The 25,141-nt window shown below is 38.6% G+C and overlaps 1 protein-coding gene across 1 annotated transcript in view; it reads right to left on the bottom strand.

Annotated features, from left to right (window-relative positions):
- Positions 1 to 25,141, bottom strand: part of LOC111320821 (uncharacterized) — a 71,768-nt gene that overhangs the window by 17,603 nt on the left and 29,024 nt on the right. Inside the window, exons 17-55 of the mRNA XM_088739898.1 lie at positions 24,196 to 24,393; positions 23,343 to 23,396; positions 22,188 to 22,232; positions 22,030 to 22,083; positions 21,071 to 21,124; positions 20,174 to 20,227; positions 19,325 to 19,378; positions 19,059 to 19,112; positions 18,562 to 18,606; positions 17,619 to 17,672; positions 16,577 to 16,621; positions 15,418 to 15,471; positions 14,877 to 14,930; positions 13,868 to 13,921; positions 13,295 to 13,348; positions 12,716 to 12,769; positions 12,030 to 12,074; positions 11,434 to 11,478; positions 10,766 to 10,819; positions 10,402 to 10,455; positions 10,117 to 10,170; positions 9,964 to 10,017; positions 9,208 to 9,261; positions 8,704 to 8,757; positions 8,533 to 8,586; positions 8,346 to 8,399; positions 7,551 to 7,604; positions 7,010 to 7,063; positions 6,486 to 6,539; positions 6,151 to 6,204; positions 5,382 to 5,435; positions 4,849 to 4,902; positions 4,644 to 4,697; positions 3,868 to 3,921; positions 3,179 to 3,232; positions 2,615 to 2,668; positions 1,856 to 1,909; positions 664 to 771; positions 516 to 569 (exon numbers count right to left, since the gene is read on the bottom strand). Coding sequence (XP_088596024.1) covers positions 516 to 569; positions 664 to 771; positions 1,856 to 1,909; positions 2,615 to 2,668; positions 3,179 to 3,232; positions 3,868 to 3,921; positions 4,644 to 4,697; positions 4,849 to 4,902; positions 5,382 to 5,435; positions 6,151 to 6,204; positions 6,486 to 6,539; positions 7,010 to 7,063; positions 7,551 to 7,604; positions 8,346 to 8,399; positions 8,533 to 8,586; positions 8,704 to 8,757; positions 9,208 to 9,261; positions 9,964 to 10,017; positions 10,117 to 10,170; positions 10,402 to 10,455; positions 10,766 to 10,819; positions 11,434 to 11,478; positions 12,030 to 12,074; positions 12,716 to 12,769; positions 13,295 to 13,348; positions 13,868 to 13,921; positions 14,877 to 14,930; positions 15,418 to 15,471; positions 16,577 to 16,621; positions 17,619 to 17,672; positions 18,562 to 18,606; positions 19,059 to 19,112; positions 19,325 to 19,378; positions 20,174 to 20,227; positions 21,071 to 21,124; positions 22,030 to 22,083; positions 22,188 to 22,232; positions 23,343 to 23,396; positions 24,196 to 24,393 — 2,259 coding nt within the window. The remainder of the gene's footprint in view (positions 1 to 515; positions 570 to 663; positions 772 to 1,855; positions 1,910 to 2,614; positions 2,669 to 3,178; positions 3,233 to 3,867; positions 3,922 to 4,643; positions 4,698 to 4,848; positions 4,903 to 5,381; positions 5,436 to 6,150; positions 6,205 to 6,485; positions 6,540 to 7,009; positions 7,064 to 7,550; positions 7,605 to 8,345; positions 8,400 to 8,532; positions 8,587 to 8,703; positions 8,758 to 9,207; positions 9,262 to 9,963; positions 10,018 to 10,116; positions 10,171 to 10,401; positions 10,456 to 10,765; positions 10,820 to 11,433; positions 11,479 to 12,029; positions 12,075 to 12,715; positions 12,770 to 13,294; positions 13,349 to 13,867; positions 13,922 to 14,876; positions 14,931 to 15,417; positions 15,472 to 16,576; positions 16,622 to 17,618; positions 17,673 to 18,561; positions 18,607 to 19,058; positions 19,113 to 19,324; positions 19,379 to 20,173; positions 20,228 to 21,070; positions 21,125 to 22,029; positions 22,084 to 22,187; positions 22,233 to 23,342; positions 23,397 to 24,195; positions 24,394 to 25,141) is intronic.

Below are 25,141 nucleotides of genomic sequence, written 5' to 3'. Positions count from 1 at the left end.
TGGGTTGTGCTTGAGCAATACTGGGTTGTGCTTAAGCAATACTGGGTTGTGCTTGAGCAATACTGGGTTGTGCTTGAGCAATACTGAGTTGTGCTTGACCAATACCGGGGTTGGTAAATGACGCTTACAAAAACATTTCACTATGTTTTTCCTCCATAAACCTATTAATTCAATGAACGTCAAAGTGTCGCTGACTCAGTTGAACTACAATCCTCTTCGCTTTCTATTGTCAATTTGTAAGCAATATATCACATGACAATTATTCTTGGCACGCACGATAATTAGTCACGGAATTTCAGATAGTAGTGTACAGTAACGGCGACAAGTTGTTTCCTACAGCTCGGTGGGATGAGCAAAACTTTAGAGAGGGGGAAAGGAGGCGAGCGAGGAATATTTCAACAATTCTTATGAGGATTGCATCTATTACTAAAAGGCAACATAACGACGCTACCAAGAAAAGAGAGAATGATCAAACACCTCGAAATACATAATACTCAGATAAAATATTAACTTACATCATTTCCTCTTCTGCCAGTTTCTCCGAAATCGCCATCTCTACCTGGATCACCCTGCATGTATAATAATCCACACAATGAATCAGCCATGAAAAAGAAAACTTTTCATCTTAAATCAAACCTAGCAATGTTAAATGGCTATACTTACGGTATCTCCTTGGGGACCTCGTACTCCTTTCTCCCCACCGGGTCCCATCGGTCCGGGAACTCCCACAGTTCCGTCTACGCCAGGCGATCCCCGGGGACCGTTATCTCCCTGAAAAAAATCATAAGGTGGCATTAACAATCTCATCTTTATTCCTGTAGGGCAGGAAATTCTTGAAAACGAATGGTGAAAATTTCATCCTTTCTGCTACAAAAATTGTGCAAATGCATTTCACCAAAAGGCAATTCCACCATGTTTGTGTCCTTTTGGTGCCAAATGTTCACCTTTCCCTTAAACGGTCACTACACTAAACATGAAGATGTTCGAGGTAAACAATCAGAATCGAGATATAGGAACTTTAAACAAACCCAAATCTTAGTTGAGGTCGACCATCAGTTAGCATAATAAACCATTTACTTACATCCATTTTGAAATCATACTTGTGATTTCAAACAAAACCTGTCCTGCGCGCTCGTTCGATTTTGAAATCACTCGTATGACTTCAGTCGGACCAAACTGCAATCCACTCATTTCAGTTACCAATATTAATCCAAGATCTCAAAGTTAACTCGCCTCTGAACTTCTTAAGAGATTTAACTAGCGAGATTGTGTTATGTAATCAAATATCTTTTTGATGACATTTTCTTTCTCCCTGCATGTAAGCTTAACAATTAAACTGTAAAGAAAATTTGCTAATTGGTCGTCATCTTTGAAAGTAAACTCTTTATATCTTTTGGAAATCATTTTTTTATCGCTGAACCCGCTTCAAGGTCTTATTCGAAACACATTACAACTAGCTCCGACCTTGATTAGTCTCATGTAGTTTGGTAGCTTGAAAAGGAGACTTGTTGTTTCCTTCTGTTTTTTCTGCTCACTTCAGTTTTAGGTACCACCTCGCGAAAAGTTTTTCCTTATTGAGAGGGTACGTTCTAGAAACTATATAAATTTTATCTTTGCTACCGAAAAGTAAACAAAATTATCACCACGATTGAGTTTCAATCAAGGTTTTTAAACCGCGTAACATAACGTTTATTTGCTGAAAAAAAAAAAAAAGTGAGAACACCAGCTCATTTCTTATTGTTCCTAGAGCGTATTTCTTCTTTAGACACGCCCAAAGAAATTTTAACAATCTTAACTAGTTACAATCACAACTGGCCCTTCGAAAGCGCAGGCTCGTGTTTTTACTGACTCCTACCTCGCTACCCTCTACACCATTTTGCCCATTTTCACCGTTCGCTCCTGGTGTACCCTGCAGTATACAAACAAAATGTATATCACTTTGTAACTGGTGGTGTTGTTGATTGTCGCAAATACATGCACACGAAAAGGTAATAATGCAGAAAGGATCAACAGTGCGTGTGTTCGTGGAACTAGGTGCCTGGGTTCTTGATTATCTTGCCTTCTTGTCTATTTACTCTTGTTTTTCTTCTGTTGGCTTAATATACTAGGGTTTCTACTCTTTCGAAATCATCAAATGGACATTTTACATGAGTCCCCTAACCTACGGTCGAGAAGAAGAAGAACAACAACAAATTTTATCCATTTTCAGCATTTAAATACAATCTAACAATCCCTACCCGCAAAACAGCGAAGCTAATCGAGGAGGGAGGGAAACAAACATTAACATAAATTCCTCAATACCAAGTTTGACGGAACGGAGCAAACGACTTGGAGAGAAGAATCCCAGAGTACAATGAAAACCATCATGTGGAGAATACACTTTTTCTTTGCCATTTTCCAAGTAAAAAGGAAAATTTGGCTACTTTCCATGGCTTTCAAAGACTCACGATCACGTTCCATGACTGCCTAGGCCTGTAAAATGATTGTGCGCAATTCTATGACCTTCCAGGTTTTCCATGGCCTTTACGAACCCTGGCAGTTGTCTTTCGAGCTTTAGCCAACCACTATGTGCGCTTGATACGCACGTGACTAAAAGTTGAGAGCTAAGACCTACCGGTGATCCATTTGCGCCTTTGTCTCCAGAAAGGCCGCGAGGTCCAGGATAACCCTAAAAAATCATTTTCACGCTATATAAAATTTCTTTCAAACATGCCGCTTTAAGTCCTTTCTTGTTTTAAAGGTAAAAAGACTGATCCACAAAATACCCGTCTTTATGTTTTGTGAGTATAATCCTGTATTCTCGGGCCTATCCTTAACCAGCGAAAATGGTTTAACGATTCCTGGTTTGATCTACCAACTAAGTTCAAAATCCTCAAGGTGTTTCAAATACCGACAGGGTTCGAGATACTGACGGTGTTGAAGCCGACAGAGATTGACATACGTGCAGGTTTCAACATCCCAAAAGGCGTTTGACGTACAGTCGGCGGGGCTCCAGATAACAGCAGAGTTTGACAGACCAGAAGGGTTTGATATTCTGCCAGTAGTTTACATAACAGCGAGATTCAATTTGCTCATATTAGCGATGATGGATGCAACAATTATAAAATCGAAAGTTATTAGGATACGGCAACCTACGGAACTGCTCCTTTAACAGCAACTGAGAAAATCCAAAACTTACGGATCGTCCACTCTCGCCAGTAGCTCCATTAAAGCCTAGGTCTCCTTTTGCACCCTAAGAATTCAAATTACAGATAATTCGTTATCTCTACTAAAATTCGCACCACAGTTAGTGAAAGGGTACAGTGAAACCTGTGTTCAACGGACGCCGTACCATTTGGTAATCTACAGTCGAACGAACACTGGCCTGACTACCAAAATGTTCCTACCATATTCATTGTATAAACATCCTCTATAATCAAGAGTCTTCTGTTGAACGAACGCAGGCACCAAGATAAAAGGCTTTTGCAGAGTAGAAAATTTAAAAGGATGATAACTTAGGGAGAAATTCTCGTCTCACTTCCGTCAAGGCGAAGCCTAATTAGCAACTCCTAATTCCTTCAAGTAACAGCAATTGGGTCGCCGTGTGGAAGTCAAAGTTTGCTTATAGCGCTTTTTGAAAAAGAATAGAAACCAAAGCAGTAAACGGCCCATCTGAACAAAGACGCGAGCAATTGCAAATGACGCAGTTATGGCTAGATGGTTCAAAGAGAGGCGCGACTTTCGTAGACCAATCGAGTGCAAAAGCAAATATTGATGCAAACCCAGATATATCCCGAGGTCGTTTTGAAACTCCCTTAAAAATAGCTTTACACTCTAAAGTCTCTCTGAACATACAAAAACCAAACAACACAAAAAACTGCTCCAAACCTTTGCTCCAGGGGGACCGAATCCTCCTCGCCTTCCTGGAATGCCAATTAGGCCCTACAATGATAATAATAATAATATTAATAATAATAAATAAACAATAGATAAATTCCGTCATTCTTCACTGATGCACACCCCTATAAAAGAACTTCCTTAAAGGCTCCCAGCTTGCAACAATGAGAGTTGCAACAAAGCTGGAGTGTTTTCCCACACAGCGAACGCTCCTACTGGTTACTTGGAAGTCACACGACATCTATCAACGAGACTGTTTCGCGCCAGAAGTCAACATTGCAAAATCCATTCAGTAGGTGAGTAAAAGTGCACTGTCACCCGCAACTGTTAATCAACGACTGCTGTTTCACGTGAACAAAGTGTGACTGAAGGTGGCGTAGGTTAGGTGGTGTAGGAGTGCTAGCGCGTTTCAAACTTATTTTATGCATTAACTTGTAGTGGCAGCTCCATCACGTTTAGCTGATTTGTCCTGACAAGAAACTTCCGACTTTTGTTGTGTGTTATAACAAATCATTATACGACTATTTCTCAGAACATAGCAAATTTTGTTTCAATAAAAAATTTCCGTGTCTCCCTCGGCTCCGTCCCGAAAAACATCGAGATTCTCGGGAAACAAAATCAAATGTTCCCCTAGTGTTCGGTCGTAAATTGACTAAAATTTTCTTTGTCAAAAATCAATAGGCAAACGTTCTTTACGCTCTTCGTACTCTGGTACAATTGCAGATATCAGCATTCTACAAGCAACTTACATAATGGTTCATATTTACCTCAGGTCCTCTGTCTCCCCCAATCCCGCGCGGTCCGATTGGACCTATTGAACCCTAGGAACAAAAAAAAAGCCGTCATCGTCAAGGAATTTATTGTTCGTGCAAAAAAGACTGCTTTCGTAAAAATAATCTAAAACGTAATTGTGCGATCAAATGTTCTTTCATATCTTAGCCTTCCCTTGAAAGCACCAAAAACTGTACTTACAGGTCTTCCATCTGATCCAGATAATCCGGGTAGGCCGTCACGTCCTGGTATCCCCTATGAATGAGATGAACGATAATGATATTAATATCAAATAATTATAAGTTGACAGATAGATTAATCCACCAAGTATATGCGCTAGAGTGTGGCTGATTTGAATTCATCGACAGAAGGTTACAACTGTAGTTGATCAAAGGGTTGAATTCATGCATGAAGTTCTCTCCCTTGTGGCGCGGGGTTGTTACCTAAACGTTGATTTTTCGGGATTCACCTAATATAAGACCAAAAGACCATCATTTAGAAGATCTGGCCTTAGTTTTTTCTAGTTCGTTATTTGCGATCCGTGCTCATCTTTTCAATTCTAATTTATCCTTAACCTTAGTGTATTCCTTTGGTGTTTTCTACTTTAGAAAACAAAACAATTCTTCATTTGAATGTAGCAGCCAAAATGGCTCGAAAACCTTCCCATTTTTCGCGCTTTTTAGTAATCCTTACAGGAGTATATATGCAGAATTTTTTTGTTTTGAACAACTAACCGGTCTTCCTGGTAAGCCTGGAGTTCCTGGTTTACCACCAACGCCACGCGAGCCCTGCAAATATTTCAAGCGTTTAGGATGCAAAACCAAATTTGTATTTACGTTGTGCTACACCACAAAACTCGGTCCAGGGTGTTCCCAAGGTCTTTTCTTCGCGTCCCCTGGGAAGAGGAAGGAAGACATACTGCCCCACTTCCCCTTTGCTGACAAACACTCAACACGTAACAAAAAGTTGCACTGAACAGGGAAATGGGGCATCTAGAACAATTTCGGAGGGTCTAGATCATAGTTCAATGTGCCAACGAAATTTCCGTAGCAAGTGATGCAGGGATCCACATTTAAAGAAGCCATCGAAACATCAGCTTCCAGCAGTAAGACCATCTAGCACGTTTAACAATCTCTAGGAATGTGAGTACACAGTGACAATGACTTGGATATCTAGCCTCGTTTAGCGTCGATTCTCCATCAATTTCTTACTTCCAGTTTTGATTATGGAAACATATCAAATATGTAAAAATGCCGCAACTCATCTCATTTGCAAGTGCATCCGCTCAACTATTTCTCATTGGTAATAAGTGCTGCGATGAACTACCACTTGCGCTTGGTTTTCTGCTTGAATATTTTCTGTTGAGAGCTCAATAACGCCAGTGCTACGTTGAGTCAGCCCTTTGAACTTTGAATTCTCTTCTTCTTACATAATGTCCTGTAATCACCCAAGATAAACCTTAAATACGCCAAATCAATGAGTTGTCCGCTGACGCTGACATACCTTAGTTCCTGGGATTCCTGGTTGTCCTGGCAAACCACTGTTGCCAGGTGGTCCCTAAAAGATCCGAATTAACAAATTAATTATTATTCTTAAGTTTATTCCTGAGTTGGCAAATTGTCTTTCAAAGGCAATGAAAGAAGTTCGTACAATTACTTTGATTGCTGATCACCCAATGGGCCTTCGGTTTCTATTTGTTTTCAAATCATCTGTGCCGCAAAACCAATCAGGGCAGCTTGGCCACTCAGCTGCTCTCTCTACTTTTGCTGCACGTTGGCTTAAATACGCAAGCCATGACATGTGATTTTGACTAAATTAGGAGGGAAATTGCTACTTACAGGCGGGCCCTGTGATCCTGGTCGCCCTGGTGACCCTGAGGCTCCTCTGTTACCCTATGAAAAGAAAACACATTTGATTTAATTAACTTCCCGGAGTGGAACAGAATGTTAAAAAGAGAGCATTAAGTTGAACACAGAAATTGGTATTTATTCTCACGGAGGGCCCAAACTCGTAAATAGATAATTCCTCACTATAAGATTTTTCTTCTGTGCTTAAACAAAGATGAGAGCACGAAAAAAGACGCCTGCGCTTCCCACTCGCATATCAATCTAACTTAGAAACTAAGGCATTCTCCCAACATAATCTAAAGTTCTCAAAACGTGATTAGTTTCACTCTAAATTTATCTCTTGATTCAATGCAGTTTGGTGAAGAACGTTCTCGCAGTAAGACCACTCCTTAAATTTCTCTCTCGTTTCAACGCACTTATTTTAGTAAAAAACGTTCTGGCAGTAAGACCATGACAAAGGACACGTTGCTTTGTTGTCTGAATTTTGTTAACGCGTTTTAACAAGTATTACTTACATTAATTCCTGTAGATCCAGGATTTCCTTTGGGACCAATTCGTCCGGCAACTCCCTTTAAGAAAAGTGAATACAAATGCAAGGTATGACTTGGGAAATAACAGTTTTGGAGGATAGGAAATTTCTCTTAACAACAACAAGGGATTTCGCACGACTACTTTGTCCCATTCATTCAGTTTCCACAATAATTTGTGACTTGTACGAATTTTGGAAAATGTATAATGAAAATCTATCAAAACAGTTTTACCAGCGTGCCAGTGAAATTCTCGTGTCAAGGAATTTTTTTTCTCCTGTTATCAAGACTATCTTTCTTGTGTGCTAAGTATATTTCAACTCATGTACAACAGAAATCTTCTGTGCCAAGGATATTTTTCTCATGTGTAAAAGGAAATTGACTCTTTTGCCTTGTTATTTATTTATTTATTTTTTTGGTTTGCCAAAATAAACAAGGACCTTTTAACCGTGTACGTTTGAAATTTTTTCCCTAGTTGCCAGGGAAATTTTAAAAAAGTTTTAAAGGCCATGATAAAGGTTGGACAAACCAAGTCTCCAGCTATTCCCTTCGCTCCCACTGCGCCTTCCTCTCCTTTCGTACCCTGCAAAAGAGCGTTAAATTTCCATATGAAACAGAAATCGCGATAAGTTAAATGCATCTGTTGTCTTCAGGATTCCCACAGATAGAGATTATTCCTTTGAAAGTGTGCACGAACGATTTTACTCACGAGTTGCGATGCATAAAAAAACGAACGCGTGAGCGCAGCAAACAAGTGAGTTTTTAATGCATCGCAGTGAATGGAATAAACCGTATGTGCGCACTTTCCGTTGTATGATGTTTTTAATTCATACACGGTGAGATTTTTTAAACCGTATGTGCGCACTTTCCGTTGTATGATGCTTTTAATTCATAGACGGTGAGATTTTTTAAACCGTATGTGTGCACTTTCCGTTGTATGATGTTTTTAATTCATACACGGTGAGATTGAATTAAGAGACACGAATAAGAGTATTTCACAGTGTAAATCTCAGTACAGTATGTATGAAATAGAGATATTTCTGTCAGTTATATGTATCTATTGTCTTCAGGATTCCCATAAAAGGTTTTTCACATGTCAAAAACTAATTTTTTATCAAAATCGACGCCCCTGTAAACGACCACCTAAATTCAAGAAAATTAGTGTAGTACGCCCACTAAGTAGTTTACCACAGACTAACCAGTCTCCATACGAAGTTTAGAGCGGAAAATTAAATTTTTTTGTTTGGTTTTCCTACAATAAGAAAATGACAACTTAAACAGTAATTCCAAATACCGTGAGCCCATCAGGGATTCAAAACTTTACCTTTTCGCCTGCATTTCCTTTTGCTCCAGGAAGTCCTTGGGAGCCAGTTGGTCCCTGGAAAATACAAATTGCATCAAGTCAGAGTAGAAACAAAAATAAGCTTCCGGAATAAAGGACAAGGTCCAGGAGTAATGTCTTTTTTAAGTTTATTCTGGAATTGAAATTATAATACTTGGTCAGAACGCACCGGGGATCCAGGAATTCCTGGACTTCCAGGGGAACCAAGTGATCCACGGCCTCCCTAAAAGAAAAAAATTCAAGCGTGAAACAACTTAACAAAGGCCAAACGCTGCATCCAAAGAACACGTATGTGGCATATTGCTTTCGTAATCTAATTCAACGTCATTGTGATGGTTACCGTCGCCCCACGATCTCCTCGTCTTCCTGGGACTCCTGGTGATCCGTCTGTGCCCTGTAAGAAAGTTAGGATTGTGACTAACGTTGCACATACAGACCGCTTTTCGACTTTTCAAAGCTTAAAGTAATCACAACAGCCAATCAGATGAAAGGCATAGATGTCACACCGTAAAGAGCCAATGAGAACGAGCAAAATCCCTAAACCATGTCGTGATTGGTTTTAGCTTTGCATCTGATTAGTTGCGAGATAGTTTTCTGGACCAGTCACAGATCAACGTTGAGCAAAACCAGTGTAATCCCCGATTATTTGGGACATTCAATTTAAAATTGCTCAAACTTATTTTTTGGGTTACAACCAAAGTCTCCAGTATGTTCCGTTTGTAAGCGTTTCGTTGGGTCGTCAATAAAAAATTCCGCCGCCTTCTATTTGCGTCAAAAAAGGGTATTCACTGTGCGAGAATTTTAGTTCGAAATTTAGTTATAAAAGTTAGTTGAACAAACTCACCTTAGGTCCTGGCAGACCTGGTTGACCAACAGCTCCCGGGGCACCATCGCCACCCTAAATTGAAGCAAAATGATGAAACAGTTTTTCAAGATGATTTTCTCAAAAAGGCAGACATAGGTCAAGATAATATTACCATAAAGATACACAAATCATGCTGCCGGGAAGGAAGCGCTCTCCAAAACTACACAATTCCTCTTAACACTTCCAGGGCGCGTATCTATAGTACCCAAATTCAACCATCTACGTCATTTTTATTTTTCTTTTCCATAAAATTTGTTTATGACTATCAGTCGGGACACTTGTTGAATCTGATTGAGGGTAATTTCATGTACTGCAAGGTAAAGGTTATGTCAGCTTAGGATCCAGACGGTCCATCGTTCCAAAGGGTATACCAGTTTTAATAGCATGAAATGATTAAGAGTACCCCTACTCCTCCCAGTCCGTGGCGAGTTAACAATCCCGATAGAGAGTGACGATTTGAGACTAGAGAGTAATGCCCGAGCACACGACACAATGAGTCGACTAGAACTACAAACTGGACATCTGTACAATACTATGGACCTGCAGTGGACCTGCAATGGACCCGCAGAGGACACGCAATAGGCCTGCAGTAAACCTTTTATTAATAACGCAATGGGCACTGAAATGGACCTTAAATTAGTCTATTGCCATGACCACTTGGCCACCGCATTATCAACACCGCATCGACAACTGCAAACAATGATGCACTCGTCACAAATTGAGAGCATAACTCACCGGGTCACCATCTCTACCAGCTTCTCCAGTAGAACCTTGATTGCCTTTCTCACCCTAAAACAAGACCGCAAAAAAGAAGACATGCAATCTTGAGATAGAACAAAGCATTTTTTTTCTTCACCGGAATAACAAACAAACAACTGTGGCACTTACAAAGTTACCCTTAGCTCCAGAGAATCCTGCTCGACCAGGCAGACCTGGCAAACCCTGAAACGAATAGAACACGAGCACGTGTTACTCCAACTACGGTGGAAGTGCATTGCAGATACCTAGATATGGCGCAAAAAATCATATTTCAACCAGTTTGTCACTGATCGATCCTGAACAAAGAGCAGTCCTATGTTGACTTCTGGTTAAAAAAAAAAAAAAACCCGTGGTGCTTAATGTACCAACTTGTATCAATATATAAAGTCACAAGCATTCTGTTTATCTCCTCACCGGTCCCCCTTCAGGACCTGGTCCACCGGGGGCTCCTGGGGCTCCTCTGTCTCCCTGTCGAAAACAGAAGAGAAATTTTTCACAATTACTCCACATTATTTCTATGCACGAAGACAAATATTTGTTTCAGCAGAATTTCTAAGAATAAGTTCCAACTCCTCTTGATCAGCTCACAAATAACTGGACGATTGCTTTGACAACCAAGCCGAAGTCATCACTTCTTTGACGATTGCTCTCAGCTGAACAATCACGTAACCATACAATTAACTTTTAGTCTGGATTTCACACCTCTTAGCATATTTCTGTGCTGATGTTGTATCAGATTCAGTCAAATACAAATGAGGAAGACGTAATGTATACCTACCGGCAGACCATCAGATCCAGGTAAGCCATTCTCGCCTTCAATGCCGGGAGCTCCCTAGAAGAAATTGTTCACCTTCTGATTAATGACAGGACATTACTTCACATTAAAGTGTGCTCGGAGGATCATGCTTGGGTAGGATGAGGAGATTCTAGAATTTCTAGATGACAAAAGAGGGCTAAGAGAACTGAGAAGTCAAACAAGTCACTGTAACAAACAGCAAGAATAAACCAGGTTATTGTGTAAACCTAGAACCTAGTGGCTAGTGCAAGGCCTTGTTGAGAAACAAGGTTTCGGTAGCCCAGTTAGTTATAAAGCTGGTATCAAATTGCACAATTGCTCTTGGCTGGGATTCAGATTTTTACCCTTGTCCCATAGAGGTAACAAAAATTACTTCATCTCCATCACATTTGCATTAAACTTCTAAGATGGTATCCGTGAAAAGTGTACATTTTCAGCCGTTTCTTATTACAACAAGTCATCTTCATCTGACACTATTTCTAACATCCTAGTCGTTAAAATGCAAGGCATACCTGAAAATACCTATAATATTCCCAATGCATTCATCTCTCTTTTGTTATTCTTTTGCCTTTACTAGCACAATACCACAATGTGCATTTTTTTAAGAGTTGATTGATATCCTAAAGGGCCATCAAATTAAATGTAATTACCTGAGGTCCAATAGGACCTTGTTCTCCCCTTGGTCCACGTTCACCCTAAGAGATAATAATAAATTAATAGTTATTATTCAAAGCTAAAATTATCTACAGAAACAGAAGACATCAGCCGCTAGATAAACTCTGAGGTTTTGACTACTCTTCTTTCAAAACTTACCTAATGCGAAAACAAAATTAGGGATGTAAGTCTTATATTAGATATAATTATAATTATTCCTTCCTCCACTGTGAAGTTCCTTTCTTTTTTTCTACGTACCTGCTGGACTATTTAATATGGAATAAATTTATTGAAAGTGTAATTTATACCCCTGGAAGATTTGAAGACCTCTGTTGGATCTTTAACGACAAACGACACAAGGTCATTTCAGAGCACTCTCACAAATGGCAAATGTTATAGAAGTCTTAATTTACGGTGGCCAATCTACATTATCAACTCAGTTGATTAAACAAAATTATCTTGTTTACTTTTGAGGGCAACCTAGACGCTTACGTCAGAATTAAACTCTAACAATCCTCCTTATTCCCTCCATAACTCTTTTTTGAAGAAATACTTTCTTTCAAACATTTGGACCGTAAAAATAACTAGTTACCTGTAATCCTGGTGAACCATCTTTGCCTCGCGTTCCAGGGAATCCCTAAAACGAGAAAAAACGCTTTTAACCTGTACTGTAGGACAATTTTGATACCTTGCAAGTTAGGGTTTTGCAGGATGGCAAGTGGGCCCAACTTTCAAAACGGCATAAATGATATTTATATACCATATTTCATATCAGTGATAATGGTTACTTCATGTTGTAGAGCGCTGGATTGCCGTGCGGGAGGTAGAGGGTTCAAGCCCCAAACCAGACCAACACTCAGGGTTTTTAAAATAACTGAGGAGAATTGGCTGCCTTTGTTATGACATCTAAAAATGGTTAGAAGTTTTAAGTCTTCTCGGATAAGAAGAATAAATTGTAGGCCCATCCCCAGCATCTTCTCTGTACTGGTTAGTAAGGGACGCAAAGATTAGGGAATGTGGCTTCCAGTGTGGTGGACTAGCCTTGTTATTGGTTATAGAGGCCCCCATTTCAACCAGCTGTAAAGCTGAACAAGGCCAGCCTGTCTAAATATTAAAAATAAATAAATGAAAATATTGCTCAAGATGAAAACCTCTGTCAAACTCTCGACTCCTCAGACACTTCCACATTTCACAGATCTTTTAAAGATCGAATACAGTGCTGAAGTCTTCCATAAATCTACTTCCCTTAGAACCAAAACGATCTGATAAGATACTTACTGGACTTCCTAGTTTACCAGATGCACCGGGGAGTCCTTGAATACCAGGCGGTCCCTTAAAAAGTAATGTATTTAATTTAAGCTCCACAACCCTTTTTCCCACTCAAGCAGAGAATTAACATCTTTCTCCGCTCGTGTTTCGTTTAACATTGCTGAATCTCACGTAAAATGGACACTTACTAAAATTGAACCAAGTATACCGCATAACTTTCCAAAAAGTTCTCTACGGTTCACTTGGTTGAGAGTTTGAGAAAAGAGTAACAAGTTTTGTGGTTGGTATCCTCAAGGGAACCCATATTTTATTATTGCCCGAGGTCATATCAGTTTCTTCCATCTTTTTACAAGAATATACTTTAAGAGCCGAAATGCCCACTAACTTGATGATGAGTTGGCTGGCAGTGGAAAAGGTCAGCTCTCCATGCTTGGGGCTGATTTTGTCTGTAGTGTCATATGTGTCACATGTTTCAATTGTCCCCCTCAGATAGTCATGCCTTCATTGAGCACTCTATTCTCTCTAATCTCTGCCCCACCCCCACCCCCCCACCCCCCACAATAGTGTCTACTATCAGTATTCTCTTACCGATGCTCCCGCGCTTCCTTGAGCACCAGGGTCTCCCCTGAAACCTTGTCGACCCTGAGGAAAAAGTCATTCCTAGTCATAAGAATTCATGGACTACATAACTACCATTAATGGACAGATATTCAAAGAAATTGCTTTAAAATGAACAAATCCTATTTAGGGGTTAAAACAAAGATTGCACATTCTCTACCCTTAGAAAATGAGAAACTTGCTGAAACCTACTAGTAAAACTGATATCGCACGAATCGCGATATCAATTTGTGCATGCAATTTAACGCGGAATTCACGAGTCACGCAATTGATTTTCCTAGAAAATCGCACAAATGCATTAATATTGCTTGGATCAGGTCGATTGCCTAATTAACTAGCACCTCTGAACACTGTAACTCATACAAATATACAAATATCTTGTACTCAACTTGTGTGCTGTAGCCTTAACTTAAGGTCTGTTCTTAGGATTAAGTTTTTCCTTTATTAATGACTTCCTTTATGGGAGGCTTTACTCTCCCCTCCCTTACCCCTTCCCATTTAGCGTGTACTGTACTATGTGGAATAAAATATCTTGTTCATTACCGCCAATCCTGGTGTTCCAGGTTTACCAATCTCTCCTGTAGCACCTTGTTCACCCTGTTGAAAGAAATTGTTACAGTCAAGAGAAACTGGAGCTCAATAGGTTACAGATGTGTCACTCTTTCAGACATGAATGAAACAGTAATACTTGAACTAGACTTTAAAATTTATGATAACTACAACCAAATGAAAAATATTTTGGTAAATTGCCAGATCATTTATTCAGAATAATAAAGAGACGTGTAGAGCGAACGAGAAAAACTCGCAAAAATTATGGAAGTGATTGTCAACCGATGAACATTCAATCAATCAACTTTATTAATGTGTCAAACTCTTCTAGCTGGCCACAACGAGCCATTTTGTCATGAGTCAACAGTGAGACAGCCAGATCTTGAATAGCCGGGAAGACGAGGTAATCTTTCATGAGTAACAAAGACCTGCAAACAGCCTCAAGAGGCGGCTCTTAGTTGGAGCCCTTTACGAGAAAGGACAATGCACCATTAAAAATAAAATCTGAAAGAGATTTCAGGATAATCGAACCACTCATTTCTTACAGAGCTGCATGTAATGTTTTGAATTACCCCACACTGGAAGAAAATAGGGAACGTCTTTGCCTCGAACGGTTCAAGAAAATTAAAAACTCACAGTTGTCATCATTATTTCCACAGAAAAGACTAGACGCACACGGCCGCCAGCTGCGCTCCAGCAATAACTTGACTCTTTTTAAATGCAGGACAAAACGATTTCAAATAAGTTTTTTTTCCCGCAATGACGTCAAAGCTTAATGAATTATCGCAATAGACTTATATCACATTTGTAATAATTTGTGAATAGAATCTTGTGAGCCGGTAACCCAGTCCCCCGGCAAAATTTTTTATTTATATAGTCTCATTTAATTTGTAAATATTTTTTGTAATTTCTTGTAAATATGAAGTATTTCATTTTAGTGCCGAATTCATATCTAATAAACCATTACCATTACCATTACCAGATACACAGCATACTCCTTTACCTTAACACCATCTGCTCCTCGTTCTCCAGTGCTTCCATCTCTTCCATTGTTACCCTGAAAATAAATGAATTTCAATTACATTGCTCAAAGGTTGCCTCAACGCTTTTTTTTAATCAATTAATCTAGAAGCACACTATGTACATACGAGAAAGTTGATAGCCAATGAGGCATGTAGCACCCACACTAAGCTATGCAACAAACATGTCATGTCTCACAAACATATCTCAAATGACGACCCGTTCAGAATTTACCACTTTTCTTGATATGTCTAGTGACTCGCTTTCCATGATGGCTGAGCTGATCAAAATCCCACAGCTGGATCATCATATTGCCTCTTAATTATGGTAATAAGCACAATGCTATCCCTTTACGTTCTTGAAATAACTACTCCATGTCTTTCGGCGCAAACTCTGTTGCAATAACTTTCTGGGCCCCTTAGGAGCAATATCAGCCCTACACTAAATTATACGTAAATGATCGACAAAATATCCATGTAATATGAACTGAAAACTGTCCATAGCATCAATGACATGAAACACACCATTGTTCCCTTAGGACCAGAGAAACCTGGTGTTCCTGGTGCACCTTGTGGGCCCTGGAAGAGAAAATGATGAACATTATCACAACTGAGCACCACTTGACTTATTGATCAGAGGTGTAAGTTAAGCATTATCAAATGACTAGATTTGCTGCAGCTGTAATAAATAACAACCCATCACAGATAGGACACAAAATCCCACCAAAATCGTGTCTGGAATTCCACCTATCCCACGACAGATGTTTGATGGGGTCCCATATTGACATTCCAGATTCCCAGCTGGACTTAACAGGATACAATACAATAAAATACAATACAAACTTTATTGACACTCCCTAAAGAGGGTTTTTCGGTGACAGTGAACTAAAAATTACAATACTAAAATGTATAATAAAAAAATTAAGGAAGCTAAAATATTAATAAATGTTCGCCAAAGTTACAACTAAGAGCGATGAGAAAGGAAAGCAGCAAGTAATTTGGCTCTAAGTTTACGCTTAAAATCACAAGAAGAATTACAGAGTTTGAGGATATTATCTAAACTGTTCCATATCACGATAATACAGTAAGTCTGTATACACGTACGATCTACATGTAAAGCAGCAAAGCCAGGATACCACCAAACAGAGGTTAATTCCCCACCCCCCTTGACATTTATAAAGAACACCAAACAACAAAATCTGGGATGGAACACAAAACCTCTGCAAGTTCCCACAGGAACCCAAGATATCCACAGTGGATATATAAGGGAATGCAGTGGGATATATTCCAAGCAGGGACCTAGAAGGATCAAAAGCAGAATGTCCTGTGATCCCACCAGAGAAAGGTTGGTTCCAACCCTGATGGTACGTTATTTGATCTCATATAGAACAGTCGGGATACTTAATGTGATTGGATGGGTCCCTCCAGAAATAAAGGCAGCATCCAAAATCCTGGCTGGGATTTCAAACAAGAATGGCACAATCCCAAAAGAACATTTTTAGCAAAACACAAACTCACAAATGCAAACTGTTGAACAATCAAGCCATGAGTTTTGTGAGGGTATCTCAATTTTGTGAGGGTATCTCACTCAATAGTCAATAACTTTATAAGTGGAAAGATACAAGTTCTACCTGGCTGAGGTACAAAAAACTGACAATTTACAATAAAATGAAAGTTAACATACAGGGACTCCAGGTATTCCAGGGGTACCATCCTCTCCATCAACACCCTAAGTAAAATAAAAATAATTATCTTCAGTCAAGATCCTGATACTACTTTGCATAAAGAAATTGCAACATTTTATAAACTCTAAATAAGGAGATAACAAATGCTAGCCCAAATATTGCCTGTCATAGAGCCAATTTCATATATTATGGAATCTGTGGTATAACTGTACACACCCAACAGAGAACTAAGCTGAGCTGAGACCTTGGTGTGACTTACAACTGACTATTTTCTGTTAACTGCAGATGTTTTACAAATCCACAATCAACATTCAAACTGTGTTGTACCAAAGCATGGTCAAACCTTTTACAGTTTTTATAGCAAAAAATATTTCACCTATTTCCTGTAAACATCTGTTGCCATTCACAAAGACAAGCAAAATAATTAGCATAAACTTCTAAGTATACATAAAGGCTCCTTACACTGCATTATAAATTTCTATGTAAATCCCTGTGTTTGTAAACCAAACACAATAAAAAAAAAACTTCCTCAAATTTGAAAAAAATATCTTCTAGATGTTTCCCTACGGATATGTACTTGATAACATTAACTTTTAGTACCTTGTGTCTCCTTATTAAGCTGTAAGTTAAGTTGTCAGTGTGCTACACAGAATCCCAAATAAGCCTAAAGGTGACACTGCTTGCTCTGTCAGTTTGAAAATTAATCAGTAAATCCAACCACTCTTTGAATTTCAGTTCACTCACTGCTACAACTGCATTATAATTAACAATTATTGAATGAGGTGGAGCATGATAGCGATAATTATCAATGCTGAAGGCCAAGACGGATAACACAAACTGAGGCCTTGATAATTATTGCTATCCTGCAAAAACAGAATCCAATAATTGTTTTATTGTGCACATTCTTGAGCAGCACTTGTAAAGACAAGAGCACTTAAAACTATTGTCTGTAGGTATGATGTCACTTCTACATATATAAAATCTATTGTCTGTAAGTATAATGTAAGAGAAGGTACGATAATACTGCTTTTATTGACCCACCGGAATTCCTTGAGAGCCTGACTTTCCTGATTTTCCCGCAGCACCATTGTCTCCCTAAACGTAATGAAACCACCAAGTTCGGCAATTATCAACCAAATTATTGATGTTCAAAATACTGTTTTATCATAAACTAACCAAATTTAAACCTAACACAAAGGACTTGTGGCAATAGAAGGAATGGTAAACCTGCTATCTCAAGAAAACAACACTTGACAACAAACTTAACAGTAAACTATTCAAGTAAGCAGGCAAACAAAATAAAGGAGGAAATGAACTAATAACATGTGCAGTGAGACAAGATATCAGTAGGTTAACATTTTTATTTTAACATTTTATATAAACCACATGGAGCAGTTTATATAGTGTCATGTAAGGAACCGCTCAACCAATCAGATTGCTGGAAACTCTTTGCTCAGCTCTGAAATTATACTGAATATGCATAGTGGGCAGCAGTCTGTTGGACACCAGGCATTCAAATTAATAGAGCATATTACAGTTGTTGATTTTTGTGGAGTCACTTTAAGTGTGAACAGTTGCACACCTAGAGGTAACTTTGTTATTAATGTTACTAAAATGTTATGATTTTAGAAATTTCTCTGTTGTTCAGCTCTGAAATTATACTAAAACAATTATTCGCCTCGGGTTCAGTGAATATTGTCGAATAATCCGCTCGACTTTGTCTCGGAGATTATTCGACGATATTCCCCGAACCTGAGGTGAATAATTGTTAAATATGCCCTGGTTGTTTGAAGGGTGGATAATGCCATCCACTGGATAATTCTCTATCCATTGTTACAATCCAGAGTACATTTTGTTTTGTTGACACATGCAGTGAATAGCAATTTACCTGTTGGATAATGTTATCTGCCCTTTGAACAATTCAATAATTCTGTCAAAGTGCGCTTAATTACATTGATAAATGCTAGTCAGCTTTATTGCTTACCCGAGGTCCTGGTCGGCCTGGATTTCCAGGTTCCCCTTGTAATCCCTTAATAAAGAGGTCAATAATTACCACATATTCAAATGCAACTCAGCAATCCAGTACTTAAACAGCTGTAAGTAAGATATTTTTTCCTTGTCGTCAGAGTTCACTGTTACATACACTTGAATGTTCTTAATTATCTCATGCCACAGTAAAATGACTCCTTGTCACAAAATGTCGGGTACAACAGCACGTTTCCATGCTACTCAAAGGGGCGTATCCAGATCACACTGATAAAGTTTAATTATAACAAAGGGAAAAAAGAGTTTACTCTGAGAAGTTTGTGTACCCGAGGAGAGAGGAGTTTGTTGTACGGTAGGATAGGGCTGTAAATTCAGTCGCTTGACAACACTATATATCATGTAAACTGGGTTCTAACTCTCAAAATGGTGTGGTATAAACTCCCTTGGAAAAAAGAAAAACAACTTCATGTCGACAAAAACCACTCATAAAATTACTTGTTCTCCTTTTCCTCCATCCCGTCCATTCTCTCCATTTCTACCACTGTCACCCTAAAAATGATCGAAACAAAGAGCAAACCATTAAGAGAACCCCTTATTGAAGACAGTACAAGGTCAATGTTGATAAACAACTACTATTTTTGTAGTAAACTTGTCCTTCAGACTCTCATTGGGGAATAGCGATGCCAGAATCATTTCAAGGGGTTTACACATGACATTTTTGATTTGTTTGTCTCTCTGCCCATTTCATAAGGTCAGCTCACCTTTACTCCTTGCCTTCCCTCTGCACCAGAATAACCTCGATTGCCAGAAGGACCCTAAAAAACAAATTCATGCAAGTCAAGCCAAGAATTACACAGATTTACTTAATGTATTCCACCCTACTGTCATTACACAATTGGCGCCAAGAGAACATGTAAAATGTAAGACATATATCTTATTAACCAAGCGCGAGGGCCGTACTGGGAGAATATCAGCCCAAGGTCTTGACAGTACGGACCGAGCGCCGTAAAAGACCAAGGGCTGACATTCTTCCAGTACGGTCCCAAGCAAGCTTGGTTAATAAGAGATTTATTATACGACTGAATTAAGTTCAAAGGGACACAAGTGTGGTATCATTCGGGACCAATCGGGACAGTGCCCAGTCCAATACTAAGAGAATATTGGACCAGCAATAGAGCATTTTGATTGGTTGATTTTAGTTATTGGCCCTCTGACTGCCCGAGTCGTGTAATAAAATAAAATACTGCTCATTCTTTGAATGTTTTCCACTCTTTGGGACTCAGAGAAATGTCAAGCACCCCAAAAAATATCCATGTGTGTTATACATTAAAGAAATGAGTTGGTATGCATATATCTTTATCCACTTTGACAGAGAAAATTGTGGATACTAAAGTTAACTCCAAAGCACATTTTGAACTAACATGTACTTCAAAATTGGTGAAAACTCTTTGGGAAAGAAAAGAAAGCAGAACACTACAATCTACTATTAGTTTACTAGTTGGTTGATGCAGCATGAGCTTGCAAATTAATGTCTCATTTAATGATTTTTCTTCATGAAACTCTCCTGTAAAATACAAAACTCTAACAAGATTTCATCTTAGTTAACGTACTACTGGACCAGGGGCACCAAGTCCTCCTGGGAGTCCTGTTCTTCCGGATGATCCCTGGTGAACAAAAAGAAAGGACTGGTGAACTGGTGTCAATTATGAGGAGATGTAATCCTCTTCATGCTTTTCAAAAGAGGTAATAATTATTAAGTGGTTTATGGATGAAGACAATAATTATGGTTTCACAAAGGAGGGATGTCAGCTTGGATACAGAGCAACAGAGGAAAAGGTTACTGTAACTCAGAGATGAGAGAAACAGGGCAAAACAAAATAGTTTAGTTCACAGGAGAGAATGAGGAGAGAGAGAAAAACTTTTAAGAGAAGGGTCAGAGTCTGGTGATAACGATGACAAGGAGAAGAAACCTAGCTTGATTAAAACAGAGAGAATAAGGAACATATGATAATATTGAAAAAGTGATTGGCTATTTGATTGCCTGTTCTTCACTAGCTCTCCTTGTAGTCTTACCTCTATCTGTGTTCTGATTTACAGATAACTTACCAAAGATTATTTATACATGCACTGCTCTTCTGGTGAGATATTTCTGGTATTGCCCCCCTCTAATAAGCCGCCCCCCTCTTTAGAGGAAGAAATTAATTTTATTTAGCCCCCCCCCCCCCCCCCCATCAAAAAACAAAAATCCAAAATAACACTCCATGTCAGTAAGTATGATAAATTTATTGAAGTCCTGTAATTTTAGTTTGTCATTTAAAATTGATTATGGTGATTGATTATATCCTGGTAGTGAACATCAGGCTAAATTTAGCCCCCCCCCCCCCACCAATAAGCCTCCCCCTCAAAGTACCTGAAATAAATAAGCCCCCTGGGGGACTTATTAGAGGATTTACAGTAGTCATAGTACTAATTGATTATTTTATGTTAATATTTATACCAATCATTACCCGTTTTCCTTGAGGCCCAGGCTTTCCAGGTGCACCTGTAGTGCCTGTGCTACCCTAGACATGTAGTAACAAAACAGTCCATGCGAGTAACATCAGAATGAAACAAAATATCATGCACACGTGATAATATAACTCCCAAGATCCAATCATCCCCATACTGAAATGTTGCACAGGAATAAACAAGTGAACCCAAAAAAGGGTTTCATTCCAGACCTTGAATTCATTCAATCCTTCTGCATGTCTGACTGTTCTGTTCATTTGCATTTGGCAGAGCAACAAGTGGAACCTGTTTTGTGATTCACAAGCTGAGCAAGCAAAAGGCTCAGGATTGCCTGATATTATTCCATAAAAAGGAAACATAGATAGTTGTGGCTAGTTTACAAGCATACATCCCCTTTTGAAACCTAATTTTTTTGCTTACATACACCGTAAATAAAAATGTTGTGCATCAAACCATGATTAATTTTAACTGTGTGGCAGATTTCTTTCGAAATCGTTTCTGCAAGGAAATAATTCCATGACCACTGTTGTTTAATACAGTACCATTAAAATGCAAGTAAAAGAACTTTTCCAATAGAGAACCAACTTGACAATAAGATGTATTAGCTTTTCCCACAAGGATAAATTGCAGCATGAAAGGTTTTCCTTTAAGCACTTGCATTGTTTACTTTAAAACAGTTCTTTGTGACCAATGAAAGAGGACACAATTCCATGCAACCAAAACTGAATTTTCAAGTTTTACTTTAAATTCTGCTTTTCCCATAAGCATAAATTGCAGCATGAAGGGTTTTCCTTTAAGCACCTGCACTGTTTACTTTAAAACAAGTTCTTTGTGACCAATCATAGAGGATACAATTTCATGCAATCATTACTGAATTTTCAAGTTCTACTATAAATTCTGCTTACACTTACAGCATCAATCTTAATTGGTAGATAAGGTCATGAGATAATCAACCAACCGTTTGTCCTTTAGCACCTTCCAGTCCTCTTCTTCCAGGTTTTCCAGGGGCTCCCTAACAATGAAATGAACAATGACTTGTTTACTCTTAAGGCAGGGAAAATCAGAACACCCCCAACATCTCCAATGTAAGTTAAAAAGTTCAATTCATTCACAAACCTGTTCTCCAGGGCGTCCACGGTTACCAGCAAGACCAGGAAGGCCCTGAAAAATTAAAACTGAAGGTGAGACAAGGGCAGTGTAACATTACGTAACAGTAACATCAATATTTAACCATGTGCAAAAATGCTATTATTATTACATAAAGTTAAAAACTGACTTTATGTGGTACATTGTTGTACACACTGTTAAGACAAACTCCTATTTGGGAAAGTTCACCAACTATATCAATTAACCCCTTAACTCCCAGAAGTGATTAACAAGTAACTTCTCCCAAGAATATCCATAAAAATTAATTATCGAGAAAACAGGTAATGAGAACACTGAAACGTGTCAGGTTAAAGTTGTTATCAAATTCCTGTAAATAATTTACAAGGAAATGTGTAGCAGCTAGAAGAGAGAATTACCAATAGGATATGCAGGGATTTCATTAGAAGCTGGCAACCAGCAAATTCCAGCAGCTACTCTCCACAATGGAGCTGGTTCTTTGGCTTTTCCACCTCCCAGTGTTTGCATGCTTTTTGGAAAACATTCAATATATTCTTAAGGCAGTCATCAATAAAGGTGTTTATCGTGGATATTTAGTCTCCTTTTAGGTTGTTGGGTGATTTTTGTAACGAGTTCTAACAATTCAATCAACAACACGATCAGTTCGCTGTGCACCATGTTAAATGGACAGAAGAGAAAGTCCACTGGTGACAAATCTGCCTTGATTACCACTGAATTGTCTACCACCTACTTATGTCCTAATATGCACCTACACCCAAAATTAATGAAATCCCTGGATATGGGAGTTTAAGCATGAAGAAGAGCTTTTTGTGTGGACATGAAAGTGGTTGAAAAACAAGAGTATAAGCAAAGGAATAAAGGGTGATAGTTTCGAAAGAAACTGTTTGGGGCTGCGTCGGTGGGGGTAACGAAATAATTTGGATATATCAACAAAGTTGAAATGGTAAATTGGCCACCGTAACGATTACAAAAGCGTTAGCCCTTCATCGGAGCAAAGGGCGTAGGGGTGACGAAGGGCTAACGCTCGAAACGTCAGCTTTTGTAATCGTTACAGTGGCCAATTTACCATTTCAACTTTGTTGATATATCCAAAGTATAAACAAAGGCTTTTTTTGGTATATATTAAATCTAAAAATAAATACTTACATCTGCTCCGGCACTTCCTATACGGCCAATAGGCCCCATTGGTCCCACTGCACCCTTACAGATAACAACAACAAAAAATCAATACAATAGTATTATCAAAAAGAAGATATATGTGTGAAAAGCTTATGGTATAAAATAATATTTATCTTCATTCACAAGCCATAGCATATTTACAGAACAACAGAATGAAAAGGGTGCAGTTGAAAGACTTAAGGTCACACTAATGCATCCAGTTGCATATAAATTATGTGGTCCTCTGTACAGTTGTTACAAATTGTGACGGTCACAGTTCATCATCATAACGACTTGTTCACCTGTAGCTAGCAAACACGTGAATGGGCCTTTGTAAGCCTTCTCCTCCCTCCCCTCCCCGCCAGCTATAAGTCCATGCATCATAAATGCTCTGATAACAAAATTATAATAATTTTGAAGGACATTCAGGCAAGGACATGTTGAAAAGGTGAAGATGGCTTATCAAGTAGAGGGCCAAATGTGAGTCGATCCCTTTTTTCTTCTCCATTGTTACCCAGCTTTGATAATACTAAATACAATTTATACTTTTATGCAGAAGAAGGAAACATAGACAGCTTATCAGAATCTTGAAGCTCTAGAAAGGGAGCTATTAAGAGAATGGAGAGTTTTGTGGAAATTAAAAGAGGAAATTTCTTTTTCAACAAGCCTTGACAATTTTATATTTCACCCTCCAACAGAACCACAAAGACATTTGTCTGTGTGAGTGAAGGAGTGACAAATTTGAACATTTGGGGCCTAATTCCCTCTTTCACAATGCTTGCATGGATGCATAGAAGTAAGTAAACTGAGATAAGGAAATCATGCACAAAGTACATCGTACCTGTTCTCCTTTGAAACCTGGCTCTCCTTGGGGACCATTCTTGCCTGGATTTCCTGGCTCACCACCTGGTCCTTTCAAACCTGGAGGTCCTGCAGATCCTCTGGCTCCCCTGGGACCTGGTCTGCCTGTTAAGCCAACATTTCCCTTAGCCCCTATGGCACCTGGTGATCCATTGTCACCCCTCTGGCCAGGAGGACCCTACAACACAAGCAAAAAATTTTTGAAGAGTTTACAAGGCCTCATGCATGTTTACATCAAAACACCCAATTCAATCCCCCAATTCTCCATTTTAAGGTGTGAACATAAATGGTGATTAGAATTCTTATTCAAAAGGATGTAAAGACAGCAGAGTGACAATAACTTTCAAAAAGGAAACAACAACTTTGAGTTTAAATTTACAAGACAATTGTTTCGACATTCTCATGTCATCTTTGGTTGCAAATGAGCATTTAACTGTTGTACATTTGAATTTAAATTAAGGTACGTTACAAACTACGTGTCAGGGCTTACGTTACATTTGAATGTTAAAAACGCGAAAGATGTAAATAGTGCGCACTTGACTAGATCAAAAAATAAATAGATAAATAAAAAAAATAAATGTAATAATAATAAAAATTAATTAAAAGACCAAGGAACAACATAATTAAAAGGAAAGAGACAATTCTAGATGTTTCAATTGCTGATTAAGGATAGGTTTTTCCCACTTAATATGTAAAATACTAAATTAAGATCAAAGAGGCATTGCATATTAACTGGGAAAAACCTATCCTTAATCAGCAATTGAAACATCTAGAATTGTCTCTTTCCTTTTAATTATGTTGTTCCTTGGTCTTTTAATTTATTTTTATTATTATTACATTTATTTTTTTTATTTATCTATTTATTTTTTGATCTAGTCAAGCGTGCGCTATTTACATCTTTCGCATTTTTAACATTGAAATGTAAT

This window comes from Stylophora pistillata, chromosome 12 (assembly GCF_964205215.1).
Source record: "Stylophora pistillata chromosome 12, jaStyPist1.2, whole genome shotgun sequence".
Taxonomy (NCBI): Eukaryota; Metazoa; Cnidaria; class Anthozoa; order Scleractinia; family Pocilloporidae; genus Stylophora; species Stylophora pistillata.
This window is presented reverse-complemented; position numbering and strand designations above follow the sequence as displayed.